The sequence below is a fragment of the Xiphophorus maculatus genome, chromosome 7, assembly GCF_002775205.1.
Source record: "Xiphophorus maculatus strain JP 163 A chromosome 7, X_maculatus-5.0-male, whole genome shotgun sequence".
Classification (NCBI taxonomy): Eukaryota; Metazoa; Chordata; class Actinopteri; order Cyprinodontiformes; family Poeciliidae; genus Xiphophorus; species Xiphophorus maculatus.
The window spans coordinates 23,401,062-23,427,309 of record NC_036449.1 but is presented as its reverse complement, the minus strand read 5'-3'; the positions used below and the strand labels follow the sequence as shown (position 1 = coordinate 23,427,309).

General features: G+C 36.2%; 1 protein-coding gene across 12 annotated transcripts in view; it reads right to left on the bottom strand.

Annotated features, from left to right (window-relative positions):
- The window catches only part of stxbp5l (syntaxin binding protein 5 like), a 144,851-nt gene that overhangs the window by 22,931 nt on the left and 95,672 nt on the right, over positions 1-26,248 (bottom strand). For 4 of the 12 annotated variants that reach the window (XM_023337436.1, XM_023337440.1, XM_023337437.1 and 1 more), the window contains exons 12-20: positions 25,395-25,542; positions 24,574-24,641; positions 23,911-23,951; positions 23,376-23,590; positions 23,033-23,208; positions 22,646-22,771; positions 19,835-19,986; positions 16,613-16,681; positions 11,383-11,448 (exon numbers count right to left, since the gene is read on the bottom strand). In XM_023337436.1, coding sequence (XP_023193204.1) covers positions 11,383-11,448; positions 16,613-16,681; positions 19,835-19,986; positions 22,646-22,771; positions 23,033-23,208; positions 23,376-23,590; positions 23,911-23,951; positions 24,574-24,641; positions 25,395-25,542 — 1,061 coding nt within the window. Of the gene's footprint in view, positions 1-4,110; positions 4,216-11,382; positions 11,449-16,612; positions 16,682-19,834; positions 19,987-22,645; positions 22,772-23,032; positions 23,209-23,375; positions 23,591-23,910; positions 23,952-24,573; positions 24,642-25,394; positions 25,543-26,248 lie in introns of all 12 variants that reach the window. The other 8 variants (XM_023337438.1, XM_023337439.1, XM_023337442.1 and 5 more) reach the window with 3 other exon arrangements.

Here is a 26,248-nt window from a genome sequence, read left to right as displayed (position 1 = left end):
GATTAACGCTACTAACGAGATAACAGAGGAGCGCTTATGTTTTTCATATATATTAGGGATCAGATGCTGCAGCAGCAATATGAAATGTTGACTGTAAGAGATACAATAACAGGAAAACTATTCTCAAATTAAACCTGTTGCACACAGATAGTTCTCGCTGTGCAATTGCTCCTTCGCTGAGGGAGCTTTACTCGAAACTAGGGAAGAAAAACATCCCGAAAGTACATGTTACTTATGCATGTATGTGGACTGAAAGAGTTTTTTTTCATCTCTCAAATTTCTTAATTGAAATTTTCAGTTGGTTCTTTCATCTTAATAACTGCAGGCATAGTAATGTAAACAGTCCTTTTATCAATACACAAAACAGATTTAAGTTTGGGAGGGTCTACTGTAACTGGTGTCACAATCAGACCCCAACTCTTGCCATGAGCAAAATTAAATTCACACAACACTACAAAATTAGTGTCAGCTTCAGAATCAGATCTTAAATGGACTTCGTACTTAATCTGATTCATAATTAGATGTGATTAAATGTAACAAAATTCAACTAACGGCAAACAAGGTGAATATTTTATGAGACACAGTGTATGATTGGTTAGAGACGTAGAGAAACAACAAATATTTTTTCAGTGAATGTCAATTTTATGTAATACATGGTAATTTTTGTGTTAAATTTTTCACCATGTTATGGTGATTTCATGTCACTTTAAACACAACAGCAGATTTTGGAGCAAAGGCTTCAAATGTGATGTCAGCAGTCTTTTCTCAATCATATGCATATCTCTATGTGAAGAAATTGCACAATAAATTGTTTTCCACTGGTTGCTGACTGTATTAAAGTTATTTTTCTGGCCCAGCGAGTACTTGCTTTTTCTCTACAAATATAAAACATTTGCTCAAGGCAAAAATAAACATTTAACTGTTCTCCAAAATGCTCTGGCAGTGCAGAGCTCAACAGTTTTTCCTTCCTTTTTTTGCACTAGGCAAAAGTCGACATTTTATCTTTCTGCACAGACAAGCCATCAGTTTACAGTCACATACAGTGGCTCTTAAAAATGTACACTGTGGTAAAATGCCAGGTTTGTGTGATGTTAAAAAAATATAGAGCATAATAAATCATTTGTGGTTCTTTTGGACATTTTGTGACATTTCCAGTCCAAAACAAACAAAATTAAGAGGGCAAATTCTGAATGATGAAAAGTTGCATTAACTTGCTGGTGTAAAAATGTAAATCCTCAGAAAAAGATGTTTTTTGATTAAGATTGGTCAAGTTTCGACATTTTGTCATCTTAAGTATATACCAACATCAGTTATTTATCTCATAATGTATAAATAATGTTCAATGTAATTTCCTTGACATTTGTTCATTTGCATCTCAGCCAAAGCCATACGTAGCTTGGAGAGTTTCAACAGATCAAAAATAATCTAATTTTACAAATCTACCAGTCAACAGACTAGAAACAATCCTCATCTATGTAAATACATGCCTTGTCACAGGAAACAGAGGCCTCCATAGTTAGAAAAAAATTTCAGTCACCGTCCACCTTCCTGCCTTTACTCATGCCCACAATAGTGGGCAACTGATCATAATGGCGATGCTCCAAGCTGGGGTGGAACTGAACCGGACATTAACCCGTTAGTGAGACTTGACAATATAGAAGTGACTTAAGAATGTTTACTTCTACTTAATGAGGTAGTTACAGTTTTTTTTTATCTTCTTAGAATTAGCCCTCTTGCATTTTTGTTTTTCAGTTGAGTTGTTCTGCATATATGTCACAATTCAGGTAAGAAAAAAAAGATTTAAAGTTGTTTTTAGGTCACAAAAATCAGGCATTTTAGTGGTAAATTTTTTGGATCTTGACTGAATAATGATAATTTGCACCTATCCTGTCCTGATTCTTCAATGACAAACTCATAATCACTGTTCTGAATTACAAAACTTAAATCTATAAAATGGGATGCTGACATCACATATGAGGCTAATTCATGGGACTAAGACACACATTGCTAAACTGACAAAAAAAGCAAGCTGTATTAATATTTATCAGCCCTGCAATTGGCCACTCAGTGAGCTCCATGCAGTTAGTTAGAGACAAGACAAGGCAATGATGAATGTTAGCCAAGAGGACAACAAGATAAGTATGTGAGTTTATTGACACGCAGACAAAGACCTCAAGCACTATGGCTCAGGAAAGGAGCTTGTCGCCTTTTAGTGGCAGAGATGAGTGACTCTAGAGGAGGCACTTTGAATTATGCCACATAGAATGAATCACTGAGTGAGGAGCAGTATCCAACTGGAATACAACCCCTTCCTCCTCTTCTTAAGCCCACCTGCGTCACAGCATTGGAGGGTGATGAGGGATCCAAGGTCAAAGCCCAGGTCTGGTTTTTACGACAAACATCACTGCATGTGGAGCAGCAGAGACAATGACACCGCCCAGCAATCATCCACACAAAGCATGGAGCACACTGAAAAAACAGCCAGACACACTTTCTTCCTAGCAACACCGTGCTTGTTTACACTGCAAGCAAGCTCATTCATGAGTCATTCTGTTGTCACCAATGATGGCTACGGAAGGTCTGATTAAATTTTTTTCTGCTGAATCATAAAAAGTAGATTTATCTCAAAACCTACATAATGTTCCCCATGTCTCTGTGGTATTTCCATAACTAGAGTGCTGTAGAAGTAAGAAGATTCACAGTGCTTTGCAAAGAAATGCAATCCCCAAACATTTTCTCATTTTGTCACCTTACAATCATAAACTATGTTCATATTAATGGTATTTTAGGTGATACAATAATGTGGTGTAAAACGCTAACATTGTGTTGTACATTTGCAATCACAGCTGCAGATCTTTTTGGGTACATTTCCAAGAGCTTTGCACATTCATTCCTCTTTGAAATATAGCTAAAGCTTAGTCATATTGGATGAAGAGTGTCTGTGAATATCAATTTTCAAATCTTTCTGGAAATTCTTAATTGGGTTTAGGTCAGGATTTCTACTGAGATTTCTACCATAAGGTCCAAGCCATGCTGGTGTATGTATGGGGTCATTTTCCTATGGAAATGTGAACCTTTGCCCCAGTCTCATGTTTTTGTGTATCTAAGAGGTTTTCTTGCAGAATTGCCCTTATTAACACATATTAACTCTGACAAGCTTTCTTGTTCTCACCAAAGAATAGCATCTCCACACTATTATTCTGCCACCACAGTGTTTAGGAAGAAGGAGGAGGTCTGTTTCGATGCAAGTGTAGTGTTAGTTTCTGCCAGACATGGCATTTGTCATGAAGTTACATTTTTTGTGTCATTTGACTAATCCACAACCTTTCACATTAGTGAAGGGAAGTTCAGCTCATTTCAGAAAACCGGTTCTTGTGGCACAGCTCCCAAAGAAGAGCTGTGCTCTTTTTGGCTCCCAAACAGCTCCAAACATTTATTATATCCTGCAGCCTTGTATTGATTGACTCACCTGACTGTAATGCCTATCATCCTATCTGCTCTCATTAGTTAGGCCTTCTTTTTGTAAGGCACAACTAATAATTATCATATCAAGGAATTCTTCCACCAGAGCTGTGGATCTCTGCAGCTCATACACACCTACAATATGACACTTCTCTGATTAATAGTCTAATAAGGCAATGAATATAAATGCATATTACATTCTTTGTTTTTCTTTTAGTAAACAAATGAAATGGAAAAAATGCATTTTTTTATTCTGCTTCATGAGTATGTGCTATTTTGTGTTGATAACCATACACAATTCTATAAAACAATTTGCAGTTTATGAATGTAAAGTGCCAAATGTTAAAAAGTGCAAGGGGTATCTGTACTTTTGGAAGGGACTCACTGTATTTTTTTTCTATTTTACATCATCTAATAGTGTTTAACTATGTCAAAGGTAATTGAAATAATTCAACTTCTGCTATCCTGTTAGTAGGGCTGCTCACAGTGTTGAAGCATAGCAAGCATGCAAGGTGAACACTGAAACAACCACCATCCTAAAACTAATGATCCTATCTTCCTCATGTATTACATGTTTGCCACAGAACAAAAACCACAAGCAGGTGTCCGTGAAGAGGCCAAGATCCATGAGTCATCCCTCCGTCTTACCATTGTCCAGTAAGTAAAAGACTGGACTGCAGTGGCTGGCTCTCAGACTGGCCACAGGCTCTGGCAGGATGCGTGGATCATTGTGAAGGGAGGTTGGGTAATGAACTGAAACAGGAGAGCCAACAGAACAGACACAGGCTTTTGAGGGAATCAGGGGAGAGACGAACACATTGGGTGAACTGGGGAGAAGAGAAACTTTGCAGGTAATGGACAGGAATCAAATCTGAAGGTATAAAAACAAAGGGGTTAATGAGATCTTTAGGAAATATTCCATTCCATCAACAGCTGACCACTCAGCAGGCTTGATTTGCTCTCAACATAACAATGAAAGGACTATCAATACTACCACAAGTACAACAAAAACTACCACCAGCCACAACTACTTATGACACTACTACTCTAATGTAAATATTTAATGTGATAAACCAATTATAGCAAAAATATATTTAAACATTTTAACATAATCCTTGTAGAGCTACATCCGCAAACACTAATAATAAACCAAACAATTATTGCTATGTTTCTAGCCCAAGTTATTTCATAAACAATGCATCTTTCCCTCAGCTGTACTTAAATTTGCTATTCTGATATCTATATTCATTTTGACTGCAAAATGTACAACTAACTGAATCCCGTGGAAACAATGACAAAGATTTTGACAGCTGAAACAATCAGTGTCACATTTACCGTGGTAATTATTATTTCTTCAACTATAAAACTACTGAAAGTAAAATGTGAGACATTAAAGTCAAAATCACACAGGTTTTGTCAAAAAAGAAACTTTTTTTTTAGAAATGCTTATCTTAATGTTTGTTAATTCCAACATGAAAAAAATTACAAACGATATAATCCCATTTTATTACTAGACAATGTAATATTTACCTAACCGTCAGTCCTGTTTCTTCTTTGTATATTAATGCTTTGTTCATAATGCTGTGGCATTCAAAAATCATTTCAGGTAATATTTTAGAGATTCAGTAATGCAGTGTATTTTCGTACAACCAACTCAGTACTCTAAGGAAAACTAATTGGTCATTGATTACTCCAAGATAGTGTATTTATTGCATATTTTTAGTATGCTATAGACAGCATACAAGCCTAATGCTGTATCATTAGTTTTAGATCAGGATCCAACCAGGAACTACTACATAGAATTCAAAAAATGCCAAAGATGTTACGACAATGTTTCATTGTCTATTTATTTTGTATTTTCACATTTAGAGAAGCCAGTTTACTCTGGACTGACTTATTTTGCATGAAGGCTGGACTGATATGAATTGCACCTCTTATGATAGCAGCTGTGTTATGTTTGTGCTGCTTTGTTTTTCAAACACTGGTTAAATTTTTGGTGCAGGTGTTATATGCTTGGACAATTATTCCCTCTGGTTTTGGATGATGTGCCGCTGGAAGGATTTTGACATTACATTTTTACTTTTGGACAGCTACTATGATATGTATTCAAGGCAACAAGGTATGCTTTGTCCACCTGGGAGTTGCTGACTAGCATCTTGACAGCTCAAACAATGCCTGACCTCTGATCCCAAATCCCAAAGAAGTTGAACAGGAGGCTTCATGGATGCTGAGAGAGAAGGAAGAAGTTCAAACCATTTCTGCCATCCATCACAATAGGCAGGGATTATATCCCCGTCTCTAAAGTCTCTCTTCTTGACTTTATAAAGATATGGTCAAATAGAAAATTTTAAATAGCAGCAAAAGGAAATGAGGTGGATTAGCAGTGCTTGCCAACAAGTGATTGTGCCATCCATGACATGTTACTATGAATTTTCTGCTGCCTGGATGTTGAGCTATTAGAATGTCATGACAGTCATGAGACAGCAACAGTCTTCAGTCAGAGGCTTCCTCAGATTCACCGTCAGAACCTTCATCCCTGAAGCATCACCAAACTTATCGACACTGTAAATATACTTGAATTATATGAATTATACCAACATTTTCCCTTTGGGATAAAAAAAGTATTTTTTTAATCGAATTAAACTGAATTGAATAACCATGTTTTGTTCTGTTAATTTTAACTTTTTGAGTACATACAGCATCTAGGTCACTGTTTGGATGAACATTTTGAAATGTTTTAAATTTATTGTTGAATTTAGCAGTACAAAAATTTTACTTTCATACACGACATGGTTTGTTAGCACCTTTCTATTAGCAATGGTGTTATTCTCTCCATGTTTCTCTTAAAATATATTTTCTATTCAAAAGAAGAAAACAAAAATCCAGAATTAGCATTTTTTTAACTTTGCTATGGAAATAGAGACATTGATTTATGTGTATTGTCACACTTCAACTGGAGGGAGTGTGGCAAGGAGGGAGGCCTGAGTGTTTACAATGATGGACATACAGGTGGAGTAAAATATTTACTTGTTCTCATAAAATGATTGCTAAAATGGGATTTATTCTTGACAGATAAAGTGTTTATTTTCTCAAAACCCTATTTTTTTTTTTTACCTTTTTCAAAGTTTTGCTCTTGGTATAATTCTGCATAGTAGTTTTGTTCTATTATTAAGTGGTAGGAGGTTTCTCACAATTAATTGCATGGAAGTTTCAGGTTTGAAGGACCTCCGCTGAATTTATCCTTCTAGATCCAGATCCCATCAGTCATGTCCCATCTTATTAGACTGACTTTGAGGATCAGCTATAAACCCTACTATGGCTAGTTGTTGCTTGAAATTCACAAGAAAAAAGGTGGCACATAACCCCAAAACTACTGACCCCTGGAAGTAAAAAGAGGCATAATGTGCCAGGTGTGGAGGGAGACAATGTGCAGTCAGCGGACAGGCCAATTACAGCATCTAATGGCAACAAAAAGATAAGAAAACCGTCAGAATAGAGAGATGAAGATTTGTTAAGAAGAAATCTACAACTATGCTTGGAGTTACCGACTCATGGGGTGAATAAAGACAATTGCTGACTTGCTTAATAAGCTGTCTGAGGGTGTGTACAGCTTTGAGGAGACGCAGCAAACCTGGTTTGCCAGGGGCAGAGAAGTAGCCACAAAGAAGAGTGGCAGTGTGTATTCATCCAGAGAAAACAGGCCATGAACTCTCAGTCTGCCAAGCAGAGCACAGCTGTGCCGTCTTATATTACTGCAAGAAAAACACATTTCTGTGTGTTTTTTAATCGTTCTCCAATTAATTTGCAACAGGTATTGAGATGCAGGGGAAACAATTCTTAAGGTGATCATATTAATTTTCCATCTTATAATTCTAAAGCTATGAAATGGTTTTTATCTGCTTTATGAGTAAGCTCTCCTATAGACAAAATGTGAATCATAGATGTTCACAGTGAACATGCTTTTCATCCATCTATACATGCATCGTGCCTTCTTTTAATTAACCAATGACAAGCCTGTTGTTACAGTGAATGCCCGTGACCTAGACGACAAGACAGCTCTGAAAGACGTGGTACCACAAAAGAAAAGAACATCTTGTCCTAGTCACGCTATTTTATCCTTGTGGTCTCAACAGAAGGCAAGGCTGATGAGCACACATGTGACAACAGGTGGCATATATCCTATATTATATTTTAAGAGGGAAAAAAATAATGGCTTGATATAAATTTTGACAAACTCATAATATATCGCAATGAAAAATGTGTGGGCTGTTTAAATGCACGATAAACACTACGACTCTTAATCTGAGCAAATTAGCTGAAGTGCAAATAAATACTAATTTAAAGCACTTATTTATGGTTGTCCGAATCAAGGTAATTAGTCTTTTAAAACATGTGCCTTCAAAGCCTCATAAAGTTTCCATGATACTACTCCAACAGTTTTACATCGTTTAAATATCATGTTGCCCAATGGTGCCCTTTCCCCACATGTTCCTGCAAACTCTGCTGGTGGAAAAAAGGTAACTGCACCATTTTAATCAAACGTTATGCTATTTATCAAAAATCATGAAGAGGAATGGAATCAGATTGTAACTTTTAGTCAAGTCCATCCCTGGAAAGACTCACATCATACAAAATAAAAGTTTTTGAGAAGCCTAGTCAGCATCAGGGCTTTAATGACATGCTGTTGAAAGACCTTAAGTAGCCTTTTTGTCATTAAAAACAACTCCAATGTGGCTCACTCAAAGAACAAAAGGCCAAAATTCTTCCATAGTAAGTTCAAATTTGCAAGTTATCTCAAATGCACCATAGCACTTCTTGCCACCAGGAGTGGCACGACCATTTAACTGGTTTAGGTGGCAATTAGATTTTCAGATGAATCTCTTCAATTTACAGTTATTATTGATAGAAATTTGTTTGATGATCTGAGCCACTTAAATGTGTTGGAAAACAAATACAGAATACATTTGAAAATTGGCAAAAACCTTTTTAAGTCACCGTTTAGAAAATTGAAGAACAAATGCTGAGTTTTCTCTTACTACTTCACACAAACCAACAAATTAGGAGCTTAACCCCAGGACACCTCAGTACATGGAGTGGGAAGATTGAGAAGACTGCCAACCCGTCAATTGACAGAGAAGTTTCTCCCAAGCACTTCTGATCTGCTAGACAACTGAAAGGGCAGACATTTCATAGTCTAATTTATGTATTATACCCTAATCAAGAGATTCCAGTGTTTTCGTTCCAGTTGGACACCCTGAGACATGGAATGGGCCGACTGAGATCAAACTGTCAACCATTCAATTGGCAAATGTTTTCCTTTTTAATGACTGCCAATGTGCTACTATTGTTTGTTTCTCAGTAAATCTGTAACATGCACTGCTTCATATTCTTATTATTCACCACATGCAGCACTGTTATTTATTATACACACACGTACATGCTGATGAGCACATTAGGGTAATTCAGGGCTCAGTGTCTTGCCAGAAGACACTTTGAAGCATGAAGGACAATTTAACGGGCTGTACGGAGTCAACAACCTTCCAAGTGGTGGGTGACCAGTTGAACACTCAAGCCACAGCTGCCAGAGTTGATGCCAGCTCGTTCTTCCTAGATAAGCCTTCAGGGTCTGCCATTTTGGAACCAGCCACAACATTAGATAAGCTAGAACTTTATACCACTTTCCCCCAAAAACAGAGCTCCAAACCCTCTACCAAAAAGAGGTCTTGCAGAGATAACTGGAAGATTCTTATCAAAGAAGCATTTCTGTGTCTTGGCTTTCTGAGGACAGCTGAGGGAAGAAAAGCTGAGGTTTTGCTGCTGAAAATTGTGTCAGGTGAGTGGCCCCTTTTAAAGTCATTTAAAGGCCCAGCTCTGTGGGGGTCTGTGAGGATAGAATCTAACAAAACATGCCTCAGAGCCAAGCAGGGTCATCACCTATTTGGACAGGTGCAAAGATGAAGTGTTGGCAGCTGGGCAGGAGGGCAGCAGCTGTGGTCCTGATGGCTTTCACCCTGTCAAAATACTATGTTTTTCAGAATAAAATAAAAGGTTTCCATCATGGCACAATTCCCAAAAATCTAATTTCTCTGCAAAGTGAAATATATTGACAACTTACACATAACGAAATGAATCAAGTCATTGTTGATAAACAATGACTCAATCCTATCACACAGACGTCCACTTTGGCATACTTGTATCTGGGAGAACAAACTAGATTTTACTGCAGCTCGTTCTTATTTCGACAATGTAATATTTTCAGTCCAAAACAACCTCAACTCTCCTTAGCCGCTCCCAAGAAATTGCTGAACATAACCTCACAGACAGCCAAAGTTTTAAATTAGCCACAATCTGTTGAAAGGTCTGAGAAATTGTGTGCAATTTCCTGAGATGTGAAAAGATTCTTAAATTGTTCCTTGTCTCATCAAAAAGAAGAATCAGACTGGAATAAATTGGCCATCAAGACAAATATTAGAAAGGATTTCTCACCGAAAGAAATTAGTTTCAGCTCCATAGAAGCAGCATCATTGCTGAAACAGGCTCTCAAAAATAGATTATTTTGATGACACACCACTTTATTGGGTGGCATCACATTACTCTGTATTATATTTCCTAATACTCATTCTCATCCCTGCTGATCAGTCCATTTTATATAATTCTATTCTCAATGACACCTAAAATCAGGCATTTTCTTCATATTCCTCATCATCTTTTTGTCTGCGTTTGACAACAATTACTTGAAAGTAAGACAAGCAATACATATGTCTCTAATAAGATAGATTACATAACATTTATGAATGTATGATACTTTTAAATCACAGAATCTTGTTTTCTTATACCCATACTGTTAATTTATCTATCAATGGTAAGAATGTTTAGGCAGGTCAAATATTTAAAGTTAAGAAAGTCCTGTTTTAACAAAATGAGCAAATATGTTTGTCCCTTTACCACATGCACTAACAAAACCATTCTGACCTTTAAGTCCTGAAATAAAATGTCTCGCTATGACAAGCACAAAAGCACCTCCACAATGCACTTCCTTTTTTTTCTCCAACATGTAAAACTCAACAAACTGCAATCAAGGTACCAAGTATTTTAATCAAACATCCATACCTCAAAAACATTCAGTAGCCCATGTCAGTGGTTTGACCCTGCTTTTCTGTACGGTGTTATATTTATAATGAAAGAGACAAGATAATGAATAGAACATCACATACACGCATACACACACTGCTGGAATATGTGGATTGTACCACAATTACACCTTTCAGAAGGCAAACCTCTTTCATCATACATCCTGTATAATCGAATACAAACAGCTCCCTCTCAGATGCTAACAAACACTTAATAGACAGAAGATCAGAAGAGTTTTTAAATGATATAGTACAAATAGGACTAAATCAGCTCAAAGAACAAAGAGGGTTATATAAACTAAGACCTTACCAGCCCAACTTCAAAAACATGATTATAACCAATGCTGCCAGATGCTTCATCAACTTTAGATGACAAGTCAAAGATGCACATAGAAAGAGGATGAAAAAAGGATTGGGGTACCTTTTTCTTTCTTACCTTTGTGAAAACATAATCCTGTTGGATTAAAGAAATGAAAGCTGCGGTTGTGGAAAAACACATCAGATATTCTACTCTACTTCCATCACCTTTGCGACTTTTTAATCAAAGACTTCCAGCTAATCCCACAGAAAGAGAGCTGCCATTTTAAACAGCTGCCAAGCTCATCAAGTGAAGATGCTCATGTGATGGGTGAAGTGACCGAATGCTGTAATACAAGTTAAAAGTCAACAACAACCCAGCATAGTTTCAAAGTGCAAGCAATGAAACAGATGCAAACTTTAAGCAAGAATTAGGTAGAGGCAAGTGTGGCCGTGTTTTGTGTGTATGTGTAGGCATGTGTGGGTAGATTACCTGAAGTGGGAGATTTGCTTCTTTCCATGTCTATGGACTGCTGGTTGTCAGTGAGTTCAGTAAGGCCTGTCGCAGCCAATGACACCCAAGAGGAGGAAAAGAAGACACACATTCAGTCAAAACTTGCTGTAACCATTTTATTGATACAGATGAATCATAAAAATAGAAAATTTGTACCAGCCAGACAAAACTTTTAAAAGAGATATTTATGCTTATTTATTGGCACCTCTACTATAGATGTAGGAATAGCATTAAAAAAATACAAATCTTTTTATGATTAAGTCTAACACAGAAATGATATAGAAATATCTACTTTGTGATTTGAATGCTGTAAAAAACATGTTAAGAAATAATATTTAACTAAATCAGTGGAAGCACAGTTATATGGGTACTCTAAACAATCCAATTAAAATAAAAGCCACTAATTATTATAATTTTTTTGGAAGTCAATTAAAGTTCCAAAGAGTTGCTCTTTTCTACCCTTGCCACATGTCAGTGACAATGCGATTGACTGAATTTCTTTTAAAGATAACATTTGACTTATTGACATTCGTTTATTTTAGTCTGCTAGTGTAATTGGATTTGTGTAAATTTCATGCATTGTGTATTTCTGTAAAATTACAAAAATGCCTTAAGACTACACTTGCTGTGAAATGCTGCCAGGCTGTGAGAATAAACTCAACTTAACTGCATTAAGAATTTCTTATTATGAATCCACAAGTATCTGCTATCCTGCAGTATAAACCTAACATAACAAAGAGCCCAATTTTTAGTGACTGGCCACTGGTCTAGATAAGGACGAAGTTATTTTGTCACAACAAGGTCAGAAAATACTAGAAGACTGCCATCCTGAGGTCACCACGTCTTCACAACAACCATTTATCTGAATGATGTCCAATTCATCCTCACCTTAAAACGTAAACATCTGGAGTTTGCTTAACTCTGCTCTACTCTATAATCTCCTCTGAAAATGCTCCAAGTGGGTTGCATGTGAAATTTCTTTTTGAATATGTGGGAAAGCACTTTAGTAGGGCTTGCATCTCTTCCAAAGACCTTGGGGACATCTGTTTAAACACATGATCTCATGAACTCTGAAACACCAGGGCATGCAAAAAAAGAACAAGACTGTCACTCAATCTTTCAACAAGATAATTGTTCAAATTATATGACCAAATCAACACAGAAATTCTAACTTTCCTCAACTGACCTCACAGTCCTTAAGCCTAAATCCCAAAGAAAACCAATGGAATCAAGTGGACAGAAGTAAGCATACTTCTGTCTGTCTGAGAGATGGATCAAAAATTATCTATCTCTCTAGATCATTTTTGATGATTATTTTGAGTGAAAACATCTCAGTATCAGACTCTGTATGCCCCAACTTTGTGAAATCTCATAGGAGAAGACTTCGCACTGATGTGGGAAAACGGGCTCTACAAAGTATCAAGGGCTTGACAAACCTGTTTGTTCCTGTGCACTTAAGTCACTGCAGACAAGCATGCATCCTATTTTAGATCAATTTAAATGTAGCTAAACAATGGCGTTCCCCTCAGAGATGGACAGCTTTCAATACAATCTATTAGGAGCTGATAATGCACTGGTTTCAGTGTTTCCACAGAAGAGAACAAGAACATAATTACCAAGAAAAAAACAAAGTGATTTCGGACCAGAATATGAATATAGTGTCTGTATCGTTGTTTCCTCTGAGAAATCAATGCTCCACTCTGTGAAAGCAGCTGTTCTCTCCCCACTGCATTTCTTAAAAACAAGATTTGTTTTTCTTTTTTTTTATTTTGTTTCCGACTATGATCTGATTCTTTGTTTTTATTATCTGCTGTGTGTTTGTCTCTACCCTCTGACACTGACTATTATTGTCCCTGTTGGTGCGCATATCCAACATGATACTTGAGATTATGCTGCATGTGGCTGTCCTCAGAGAGGTCTCTGTGGGTGGGTGATTGAATTACGCCTTGAAGTGGAGTGGACAGTAGAAGACACTAGGAGGTAACAATTAAGTCTTAACAGCAGGGTGACAATAATGTTGCTCTGCTTTTGTTAAAACCAATTATTTCTTAATGTGGAATTTTTTCCCCTCTAAATAAATTGCACTCAGCTTAAAGCACATTGAATTGACTTGTTGCTCAAGTATGCTATACAAATACACCTGCCTTGTCTAAAAGTTGAATTTTTCTACAAATTTTCCAATGCTTATAGGTCTACACCTATGTCTCAGTGATGCCAATAAATATCAAAGTTGTGCAAGTACTTATTGAATATAATTATTGTCAATAAATAAATGACATTAAAATCAAGTTTTTTTAGTGCTGGGTAAAACTTTAATTTCATGTTAACGGGGACTAAATTTTCTCCACAAGGAGCAGAGTGGCTGATTGTCAGTGTGACCTGCACTACAGTCTGATTAAAATATGGAACTACTTTTGGCACAAAAAAAATTGCACTGAGATGTAAATTTCAATATAATTTAGTATATATAGCACGTAGTGCAAATCACACTTTAAAATGACATAGACAAACAATCAAAACACAAACCAAACACAAGTCCAATCAAAATATTATTTCATGCAGCAAGCACAGGTCAAAATGCAGTCATTTCTCTTTCAAAAAATCAAAACAAACCACATCTGCTCACATCACTGCGCCCTGATCTCACTGTGAATGTTTGCTGTTTGATATACATTCATTGTGGGCTCATTAAAAGCCTCACTGAGTCGTCACACATTTTCAATAATTAAATTATTTCCCACTCAGTCAAAAGTTCTAACAAACCGTCTGGTTTCTAATTTTGTCTCGGTGAATGTCTAAAGACTTGACAGACAGTTCGACTGAAAGGTTTCAGTAAAACATTTTTATTGAATAGATCAAGAATTTATTTCAAACTGTATCCCACGAGGAACAAATCATACATATAGATTTCAATCCAGTGCAAGCACAATTCAAGCTCCAAAGTTTAATGTAGTTAAAATATACATCACTTGAAGCCTAGAATATTTATAATTTGCTCTTACTAAACTCAAGACTTTTTCTCTCTTTCCTGCAAAGAACATAATTTAAACATGACTGAAACTGAAGTAGTCCTCTACAGTGGCTTTCACAAAGATTCCTACTCCTTAAAGGGTTTCCCATTTGGCTTGTTACAACAAAAACCCTCAATGTATTTCATTAGGATTTTATGTGATCCAGCAACAGAAAGTAACATATCTTTGTCAAGTGGAATGTAAACACACAATTAAGCCCAAAGTTATTTCCCTTTAATCAAAAACATGGAGCCTGATGTTAAATAAAACAAATGTCTCTCAAAAGTTAATAAAACAAAAGTTGGAAAACAACAATTTCTGTTTTTTAGAGCTTACTAAAAATGACATTTCAAAAATGATTTATACTCTTCTTAATGACCAGTGACGTGCGGTCAGGGGAGGCAGGTGAGGCAGTGCCTCACCAGCCATCATGGAAAGTATATAATCATAATCAAATATATAATCATAAAGTAATTTAAATTGTTATATTCATCCGGTGGTTTGTACTAAAAAATATTTATTTTTCATGTAGCTTCACCAATTTCGATTTTTATTTGTTCAAAATCGCTGAAATTTCTTATTTTCCCATTCAAATGCTTGGAAGCGATGCCGGTGAGGCAGCAGCGAGCTCTGCCTCACCTTGGATTGCGCAACCCCTGGCTCTGCGCTGGCTGCTAAGCGGAGAGAGCATGTTACTGTACGGCGTCAATAAAATGGTTTAAACAAATTTAATATGTGAACTTATTTCCAATAATTTAGCTTATGTATATAATGTACAGTGCTTTTTGTCACCAACTGTGTTTGTGTAACGTGTTTCGTGTAATAAGCGATTATAAACGGCAGAGAACAGGTTCGAGGTGAGGCAGGCAGTTCTCTTGCCTCATGGCAGGGGGCGCTCAAGATCCCAGACGTTCGTCTTGTTCACTTCTCAACTGCCGAGTAAGTGACAGCGAGCTAGGCTAAACGATTCGGGAAGCAAGTCAAGTGCAGCGATAGATTTTGTGAGCTACAGTTTGTATGTGTAAGGATGCAGAAGTGAAACATAACCTGTAAACTGCTGTCAATCTATGCATCTATTTGCAAATCTGATTCTGATGACGTCAGTGCCTCACCAGCTATGAACCTCACCGCACGTCACTGTTAATGACTACTTCAGTTTGATCAGCTTCAGCTGGAGACTCTGGCTGGATTCCCACATAATATGACTTCTAGTCAAATGGATATATGGGTTAACTTAATACCGTTGGAGTATAATTTTTGAGAATAATTTTGGGCTTAAGTGTAACGTTTCCAAAAACTTTTAGACATAAAAATCCAAAATTTAGTATGAATGAGCCTCCTTTACTCTGACATCCCAAAATAAAAGTAAATGCAACCAACAGAATCCAGAAGTAACCTAATCAGTGATTAGCTTATAAAGCAATATTCAAAGTTTTGGAAATCTTCTGTCAACATTAAGTCAATTTTCTGAAAATGGAAAGGCAAATGCACAACTTAAGACCTATGATTGTCCATCAAAACTGAGGGGCTAAGCAAGTATATTATTATTCAAAGAAGCAGAACAGACTTCCATGGGGCTCTGGAGGAATCAATATGGTAACTTATGCACTTATATCTGGCCAATGTGTTAGAGAGGATAATAAGAAAGTTGGTGTCGAACGAAAGCTACAAGAAATATCTTCATTACACGAGAATTTAAATTTTGCAAAAACCATGGGAAAAATTCTGGTCAGTGTCTGGAGGTGAAAAGCTAAAAGAATCTGGTTCTCCAAGCTATAGTTCTTAGGGATGAATACAAATGCACACCACACTTTTCAGATTTTTATTAAAACCCAAATTTCTTTTTCTTTCGACATCACAATTATGCACCATTTTGTCCAGGTCAGATCAGATAAATCCCTCAACAAAACGCATTGAAGTTTTTGCCGATAATGTCACAAAAGGTTTAAGGCCCAGGAATGCTTTTGAAAGTCATTGCACATGGCACAATTTTCTTTAGGATTTGCTATTATGCTGAAAAATAGGTTTTAAATAATTTCTTCAACTTGTTGCTTCGGAATGTGTCCAAATCTGTTCCTATGTCTGTCCTCTCCACCAAAAACCTATTAGAGACTCACTCACCCAGCCAACCCCGTCCACTCACACACATTCACAGAGTTCTTTCACTCCAGCCTTTACTGTAGGAAGGCCCGACTTACTCTGATAGGATGTACGGATCCTTTTCTTTGAATCTGAATAAAAGTTAGACAGGCCGCGCATGCAATGCTCTGTCAGGCAGGCCCCACATGCCCACATCAGCAGCCACAGAGTCACCAATAGGTGGAGGAGGAGGGGCCAGTGGAGGAGGAAAGGGAACGAAGGAAAAAAGAGGAAGAGATGTGGAAAGAGATTCAAGACAAGACATGAGATAGGACATAGGGAAGAGAGCGAGTGAGTGATAGCATTGCAAGTAGGGTGAGAAATGGCAGAAGGAGAGAAGATAAAGGAGTGATGTCAAGAGGGAGAAAACATATTTTTGGGGAAGGAAAGGGAGGGAGAAGGGGGGGAGAGAAGAACACACAGGCTTAGAGTGGAAAAGAAAGTGAGAGCAAGCAGCAACTGAGTTAGTGTCAGGGGAGGACAGACAAGATATACCGGCGGCTCCAGCAAACTCCAGAAATGCTGATGCTGATAGGTAATTTGCTCAAAAACCACTGTGTTAGCAGGAGAGATATCATTACTGAGAGGCAGACATAAAATAAATCTCTTGTTGCGAAAACTAATTGCTTTGTAAATAAAAACATTGCACTTTGTGGCTAAACTTTACCTCAGTAATGACAAGGTAACTCCAGTTAATTAATAAAGTAACAACATAAAGTACTTAATTTAACACTATATTTCAAACTAGATGCACAGTTTTCAAGTAAAGTGTATTCCTTGGGATTGTTATTGTTGAATACACAGTGCAGTAAAAAAGTATTTTCTCCTTTAAATTTTTTTTTTGCTTTTCTTGACATTCACATTTTTAATTTAATTATATTGTCTACTTTTGATATCAAAAAGTTCATCTGAGTAAATATAAAACATGGTTTTTAATTAATATTTTTATTTATTAGGGGAAAAATCACTATATAACCAATGACAGTTGTGCCCTCTTTTGACAAAAATGCAATCAAGCATTTGTGATTACTAGCAATAAGTCTTTTACATAACTGTGAAATACTTTTGTTTCCCTTTTATTTTAGTAATATTTTAATTCAGTCAAATTGTTTCTTAATCAGCTGACTATCTTGTAGCCTGCAACTGATTAGCCAGCAAATATCGGCTTGTACTCCTAAGTATTATTCTGTAAAAACATAAACATTTTTTTTGAATGACAAGTTTATATTTTTGGTTTCGATCTATGTATATAAAACAACATGAAATATTTATTTTTAGCAGTAAACATAATTATCCAGTAATCAATATATTCCATTGTTTTAGCAGCAGGAGAAAAACATATTTTTGTAAATTTCAAATAAAAGCAATTTGAGCATGTTTTACATTCTGATGCAACATATTGTTAGAGTATTGTACTCAAGGTTATCACACTGAAAAAACTCAAAAAGCATTAAAGCTGTTTGGCTCAGTAAAACAACATATAAAAGCATCAGAATTGCAATTTGCATAATATTAATGCTTACAGTCCATTTTACAGATATATATGAGTGGTGGGAACAGCTAAAAATGTGTAAAAAGACAGAACATAACTTTCAGAAAGACAGTTGAGCTACAGGAACAGCTGGTCATTATGGTGACTAGCATTTTTATATATATTTTTTTTATTCCGTTGATATTCACTTTGTAATGACTTTAGAACTGAAAACACTTTAGATTCACTACAAACACCTGTGGAACAAAAATCTGGATGTTTTTTCTCGGTTCTGAATCCATACATAAAATTTTTTTGCCAAAGTCAATTTAAAGACTTTGAAAAAAGCTATTGAAAAAAAATCCTAAGACTTCAAATATCTTCTATGGTTTGTTTTTTAGTCTCTTCAGCACAGTTTCTAACAACATGCACATTGTCTCATACTATTTGTTTCTATTTAGATACATATTAAATCACGGGACAGTTTGAAAGTAAGACTAGTTTAAGGTCAGGACTTATTTTTTACAATATGTTCTGAATGTTGAAAATTAAGGTATGAATAACTGGGTTCAGAGGCCATCGCCAGCCGACGTAGGAAGCAGAGAAAAGGGAGGCAGGGGTTAGGAAGTACAAAAAGACCTCTGTGGCTTTTGACTACAGCTCTATGCTCAAGCAGGACTTAAAACAGAGCAAACAGAGAGACCAAATGACAACATGCATATTAAATGTCAATGTTAGATGACGCATAACTTGTTAACATGCACCGCATAACAATGTGGCAAGTGTTTTTGTTTGCTGTGTGTGACAGGAAAGAAGGAAAGAGGTAAAGAAGAGCAGTATTGTTTGGTAGAGGCTGTTCATGTCAAAAAGAATACAATTTTCTACTCGTTTTAAAGTTTTTAATCCAATTGTGAAATATGCCATTGTAAAAAAATTCAAAGCAGAAGTATTTTGAGGCATTTATGACACTGAAGGCATTCAGCTTTCTGCATTATTATAGGCTTTTGAATGAAGCTTTTTTTTGTCAGATTAACAATATCTGATGAAAATAAGCTTGAAGAAGGTATTAAACACTTTTCATCATGCCCACTTTCATGTATTATTTTTCTTTTATTAGTCTGATGTCATATCCTAATCTTTTCTATAAAATGTCTGATTAGCTGAATGCAAAAAAAAATAAATAATAAAATTGTAATTAGCAGAAATAAAGGTTTGAAAACATCAGTCTGTGTAAATAATCTATAAAATGTGTTTTACTTAGAGTTTTGAAATTAACTTTTCAATAGTATTTTTTATTGAAAATTATTCTACATGGCATTGGTTTTATTAATTTTAGTTAGTATGGGAGAGGAACTTGCTATCGACAAATGCCTGATGTTAATATCCTTCATAAAATGTAAACTGTGTAACAAATATAAGAAAAGGTCAGAAAACATAGAGGTTTAGGTTAGGATAGATTAGTTACAATAGGTTACACCTTTCTGCTTCCATCACTAGTGCTCAGTCATATGAGCTGTGACATTTACTGGGAATAAAATAAAGCACTAAGCTAATTTTAAAATATTAACCTAAAATGAGTTAGCTTTGCATGCTAGCGCCTTCAAGCATTTTAAATGTTAACAGAAACAATTGAGATAAATGTTAAAAAAAGTAAAAGCAATAGAAGAAAAATAGAGAGCACAGAAGCTTAGAAAATTGAGACAGAAAGATAGTGTTGAATTGCTTTGTTGACAATTAATTGTTTAAGTGCTTGGTAAGTGCATCAATGGGCAGGTTTATGTAGCAAGACAGATGTGCTTGTGTGTGCTACCTGAGGTGGACTGCCTGTTCCTACGGGGGGAACGAGTAAGGCGCTGATAGGGATCAGTGGCTCCATATAGATCCAGTGTCGAAATACACAATATAACAGTTTTTTGTAAGTAGTCAACCACTGCAAGACCATTACAGTTCCCAAACGCCAATCTGGATGCACAAACACACAAAGGAACCACAAAATCAAAAACATATTCATACTTTAGCCTATTTGACAAGGTTTCTCTCACTGACAAAAGATGGAACATGGAGGACTCCCGAACACTGGGAAATTATCTGTGACATTTTGATGCAATTACTGACAACAAAAGCGTGTCTTTATCGCACACCGCTGGCGCTACTGTGATTTCAATATTAATGCCCGAATTCCCAGAAGATTCACAGCCACCTGTTACCCCCTGGCTCTGGAGCATCAGGCATGACTGATCAAGAGAATCGGTAGCAGTACTTTGTCCTTGTACATGCAGGATGAGATTTTTCATTTTTCTATAGTAGGGACATGTAATACTTCTGAAAATTAAAAAAAAAAATAAAATAAAAATTATTCTTGCTCGTATCCATTCACAAGTTTATAGGAGTCAAATCCATGTATTTTAAGTAGGAATCTTTCAGTTTTTAGGCTTGTCCCTTGTGGACATTTTTTTGTCCATTTGTCAGGCACACTTTTAAAAGTAGGCTTCAAACTTAAAAAAAATCAGATAGTTTGGCTTAGGTTTCCCTATGGTATATTCTTAGTTATCCTGCTATAACTTTAGGCTATTGGAGGACTCATTAACCATTTTTTACGATGTTACTGTGTCCTCCTCTTTAAGGCATTAACTGCAATTATTATTGCCGTCACATTAGTTCATTTCTTTTCTTTGTTTTCTAGAGAAAGTACTGATGGCCTAGTGCCTCTGGGTTTCACTGCATCTTTATTTATTTGTTTCACAAAGAAAATACTGCTTATCTGTTGATGACTCAAGTACACTTTTTCCCCTGTAAAATGCTTTGAGAAGACATTTTTTATGACTCTGCGCTGTATAAATAAACTGAATAAAGTTATATGGTGGTTTTTAAAGGAATAACAGGAATGTCAAACAGTTAAAAAATTGTTTACATATAATTTTAAACTGAAGAAGCAAGCAGTACCTCAAAAACAGGACTAATATCATCAATACTACTTAAAACTTCTTTCATTTATGAAACATTTGTCTATAACAAAGAAACTAATTTGTTTTTGGAAGTCACGTAAATAATATTTAATCTTTCACTACTTCAATTAGCACAAAGCTAAAATATTTAATCTAGAAAGCTAGAAATTGCTCTTTTTTGTGTACATCTAAGAAAGAGAGTTTGCATTCATGGAAAAGGCTAGCTAAAGACAACAAAATAAATAAATCTCTTGCAGCTATTTTCAAATTATGGAAAGCTTCAAATGAGAATTCAAACAAAAATGCAATGGCCTTGAATGACACTGGGCTTTATAAACTGAACTGTGACTTTACTGTTTTTGATAGCAGAGGTTCTTTTCAAAGAAAAGCAATTAAGCATTCTTAAATGGAAACAGGAAAGAGGTGTGTGGTTGCTGCATATACACATCCACATTATTTTATTTTATATTAGAGCAATGCTCACAAAGATGTTTTTTACTATAATTTAAAAAAATTATACAAATTATATTATAAACTTCAGTTTTTACAATGAAGGGCACTTAAATTATCCTAATCAATAACAGCAAAAGTCAGAACAGCATGCTGAATAATTAACAGTGCTAGGTTATTGCTTAACATACAGTTCCTGAATGCTTAAATGTGCTGGCCGCTTCTGTTAATGTTTATTTTATGCCCTTTGGAACCTCATACAACCTTATATAACCACAATACATAAAAAAATGCTTTTATGTGTTGAAACTGGCCCAAAGAAAGGACAGAAACAACCAGACAGATGGGCAGGACTATGCATACACAACACCATGTGTGCTTGGAATAGAATGCATTTACTCTAGGTTTAGGATTTAGCCTTAGCTAAACATTCCCTGCTTGATAGAATTTGAAACTAAGATGCAATTGTTTTGTTTCAGCCCTGAAAAGTAAATCATAAGAATAAAACTATAAGATGGAGAAACACCAGGTTATTGCGGTATTTAAATGTTAATGTAGTCTAACTTGCAGTCCTCTGCAAGAAAACCCAGGACATCCTGGAGGAACTGTTCTCTGGGAACACCTTGGGATTCCCACAGAGCAGCTGGCCCAAGTGGCTAAGGAGAGAGAAGTGTGGGTTTTTCTACTAGGATGATGGATGGATGGATGGATGGATGGATGGATGGATGGATGGATGGATGGATGGATGGATGGATGGATGGATGGATGGATGGATGGATGGATGGATGGATGGATGGATGGATGGATGGATGGACGGACGGATGGATGAAACTTGCAGTAATAAGAAGAAGTGTTTGTGATATAAATAAAATCTAAATTGTCCACTGCAACTTGAAAAGGCATTCATCTGAACATTCAGTGTGGGAGTAAATATTTTAATCAGTAGTCATCACATTGACCCCTTTTGAATAAGAAACAATGCAAAACACATTCTAACTTAGGCACTTTCTTCTAAAATCACTCATGTTGTAGACTGTAGGTTTTTTCTGCTCAAACAAACAGTTCAAACAAACCAGCAAATTTCTAAAATTATTATAACATTCAAACTGTTGCCAAGTGTACACAAACTTCTTTCAAGGACTCTATTTGTCCATGGATAGTAGATTTACCCAATCCACAAAATATCAGTTGCACAGATAGACGGATAGACCAGCTAACAAACTTACAGCCCATATGCAGAATTGAGGTCCAGACTGGTGATTTGCTGTGGGGGTTCACCATCCACCCACAGCAGCTGTATGACCAAGTCTGACTGATAGCCAGGAGGGACCCGGACCATCTTGTCCTTTACTCTAAAACAGATACAAAGGACAAAGGCAGGTTGCTTAGGTACCCAGCACAGAAAGGAGGAGATTTACACTCAACAGTTAGGTGTTTGTATCTGCTATTAAAACTTTTGTTGTTTCTATCTTCAATTATGTCCTTGCATGCTGAAAAAAAAAACGAAAAAAAATGCACTTTATTTTGAACTATTCTGTTTTTAGTAAATATTTTCTTACACAAGTCAGGAATCATCTGATAATTTGCATTTGCAGTGTGAGCTGAGATCTTACTTGAGGCAGGGGATGCTGTCTTTAGCACCGTCTGGTGTTCTGCTGCCAGGGCTAAGCGGGTGTTGGTGGTGGGGTTGGGGTGAGTGGGAGCCTGGCTCTGAGAAGCAGGGATTGTTTTCATTCTCAGATGGAGTGATAATATCCTCCGGCTCACACTGCAAGCGTACTTCTAAGGACTAGAAATGACAGTGGTGCAGAAAGATGAATGAATCTACAAACCTACAGCTGCGGCGACATGTTTCAAACAAAGCCAGTGATTTCAGTGCTTTAGACTTAACATTTATGCAGGGCACCAGATAATCAGTTTCCGATCATGCTTGTTCAGATTCTTAGTTCTACTCACCACTATCTGAGTGTTGGCATCATATTTGCTGAAGCGATACAGAATAATGTGAGCCGAGATGCCGACCACACAGAAGATGCGACTATGAGGGCACCAGCTAACCATCTGAACAGCAAAAGGGTCTTCCTCCCCCAGCTCAGCAGCCCGGCCCTCACCTGGCTTTGGCTTCTCAAACACTTTGGAGGTCTTCAGCTTGTACAACATCTGCAGTGTGACTTTTGAAACAAATTTGAAGAACAGGAATACACTGAGTATTTATTTTCTCTTTGGTAAGACCCCATTTTCATATGCTATTTTATGTCTGTTTCTGTTAATAGCTTTGATATGACTCTAGGCAATGTGCCTAATTAGCTGTGCAGCTTCTCCTATCATGAGTGCTATTAATTTGCTTTGGTCTCCTCTCTCTTAAGCCTGTGGCAAAATGGAAGTGACGCATTGGGGAATTCATATTGTTTATTGGATTGTGGTGTGTCACAAAGAACCTGAGATGATCTCTAAACAATATTTCAGGAAGATTATTAGAGAAGGGACTTACATGCAGATGCATCCCAAAATTTTATTGACCCATCAGCATGTCTAAACAAAGAGAAAAAAGCTGTTATTTTTCTGAGCAATTGAGAAATCTGTCAACAGATGTAAATCTTAAAATCTCATTTTATATTTCAACACCACAAATTGCCACCCCTGAAGACACTTTAGCAGCTACCGCTTCAGAACTAACCAAACTTCCCTAAATTAGTTATTCATTAATATTTTGTAAATTGCTCTCGTTAGATCTGTAGCACAGCTATTTTTATTCTGTTGGATGAGAAATAAAAATTTAATTCTGAGATTCTTCTGAGGCAAAGTGTCGCTATGATCTAAGATTTTAAGATTTTTCACACTGTGCTCTTCACATATCGGCATCAAACACTCGACTAGGCTGACGCTCAGAAGCAGGCACCCTCCTGTGTCCAAGCCTAACAAGTTAACATGTCTGTCAGTCCTGTAAAAAGCATTGTGGGTAGTGTTCTTTTCTCCTGAGCTTGGTTTGCATGGACTCAGTTCACATGTGTTAAATCAATAGTATTCAGAAATTACTTATAATACGGGTGCCTAAAGTTACTCCTTCGGATTTATTTTATATGTGGCAAGGGCTGCCAGACATCCCAGAAATACAAGTTTTTTTTATAATCTTATTTCAGTATTTCAAACTTACCCTGTGATGATGATTTCTGGATAAGTGTGAGAGCCTAATGTCCATGTTCCACCACCAATTGGCCATTCCTTAAAACAAATAAAATCATTACAAAATTTGCATATTTTCACTACTGATCACCGGTGGTCCTAAGAATATCTTTATTAAATACTCCGATTATCATTTGACAAAATGTACATTTGTGCTCTTTAATTTAAAAGTGAGTGGATTAAAATTAATCAGAGCTTTCCTCAAGCAATTATGTTATAGCGCTAAATTCCCATGTCTGAATTCCCAAGTCTGAATAAATGCAAAACAAATAACTCAATAGAAACTAAGCTGTTTTTAGTATCAGAGTGTTGGTTATTTTTTGAAAATGAAGTCACAGAAAGCATAAAAAGAAAACCACATTTTTTGCAGAGCCTAAATGTTTGGTGTTAATTCAGTGTCAGCAGATAACAGAAAGACTGAACATCCTATATTTTAACTTCTATTTGGGATAGAACATACTGGATTTGGAAATGTTAACAGCCTCTCAGAAATCTCTGAGTTAAGGAAATGCTCATTTTACTCAGACTTCTGCTTACGACTAAAGAAATTTTACATCTACAAAAATAAAATAAAAAAATAATAAACACCATGTTTTTAAGGGGCTCTTCCTTCACACCCAGAGGGAAGTCACCTCTGCTGCGAAATAATAATTCATAATCACTCATTGTAGTAAAATTTGAAATATACTTTGAATGTCTTTAATTAAAATAAAATATAGATATTACAGCTGCAACAACAAAGAAAACAGAGATCTTTCTTAAATTTGGATTTTGATAATAAACCTTCCACACCTTGTGACTATAGCCAGTCTTCTTGTTTTTAGCTCCTATTGAGTAAAGAATGGGGATAATGTCTGGTGGACAATCTGCAAAATAAGCTGTGCAGGTAACAGGAGACTCATGGATATCCATGGGATATGGGTTTTCAAACACAGGAAAGCTGAAAGACACAAGAATATTAAATGTCATAATGTGATATTAGAATATGAGAAACAAAATATGAAGCATTGTAAGCTACAGAGGACAGAAATCTGTATGAGGTATGCCAATTTACAAGGTCAGTAAAATAAGATCTCTGATCTCAAACCATTTTGTCAACAGTAAATTTTAACACATTTACAACCAAATCAAAATATTAAAATACATGAATCAGAAATTAAGTTTGTCACAATAAAGCACAGCAAAAACTTCATTTACTGATTGAATAGACTTCTATTAGCAGTGTGTCAGCTTCAACAGAACTTCCTGCTGATCAATGAGAATGTGTAATACAATCTGTGTGTGCTACCACTACAACCGTCAGGAGACATTTATATCTGACTGCTGTAATTATGAAATCTAATTTACTGAGCAAACTAATTTATACTGAAGTGTTGATCTACTATTCAAATGTACTCTGAGGGCTTAGGTGTTAATCTGTTAACATTTTTCATCAGCAGCTTTTATCTTCACATCACCCTTTAGAGGTTAATTAACCCAGGTGGTGGAATTTTCATCCTGAAAGCAAAGTATTTGGATTATAACATCTGAGGCCACATTCACAACAATTCTTATCTTAAAACTTGAAAAGTTCTTATACAAAGTGTTTCCATTGAAATAAGAAATTTGCTTGAAAATATTTTGATAGATTGATGGACTGATTGATC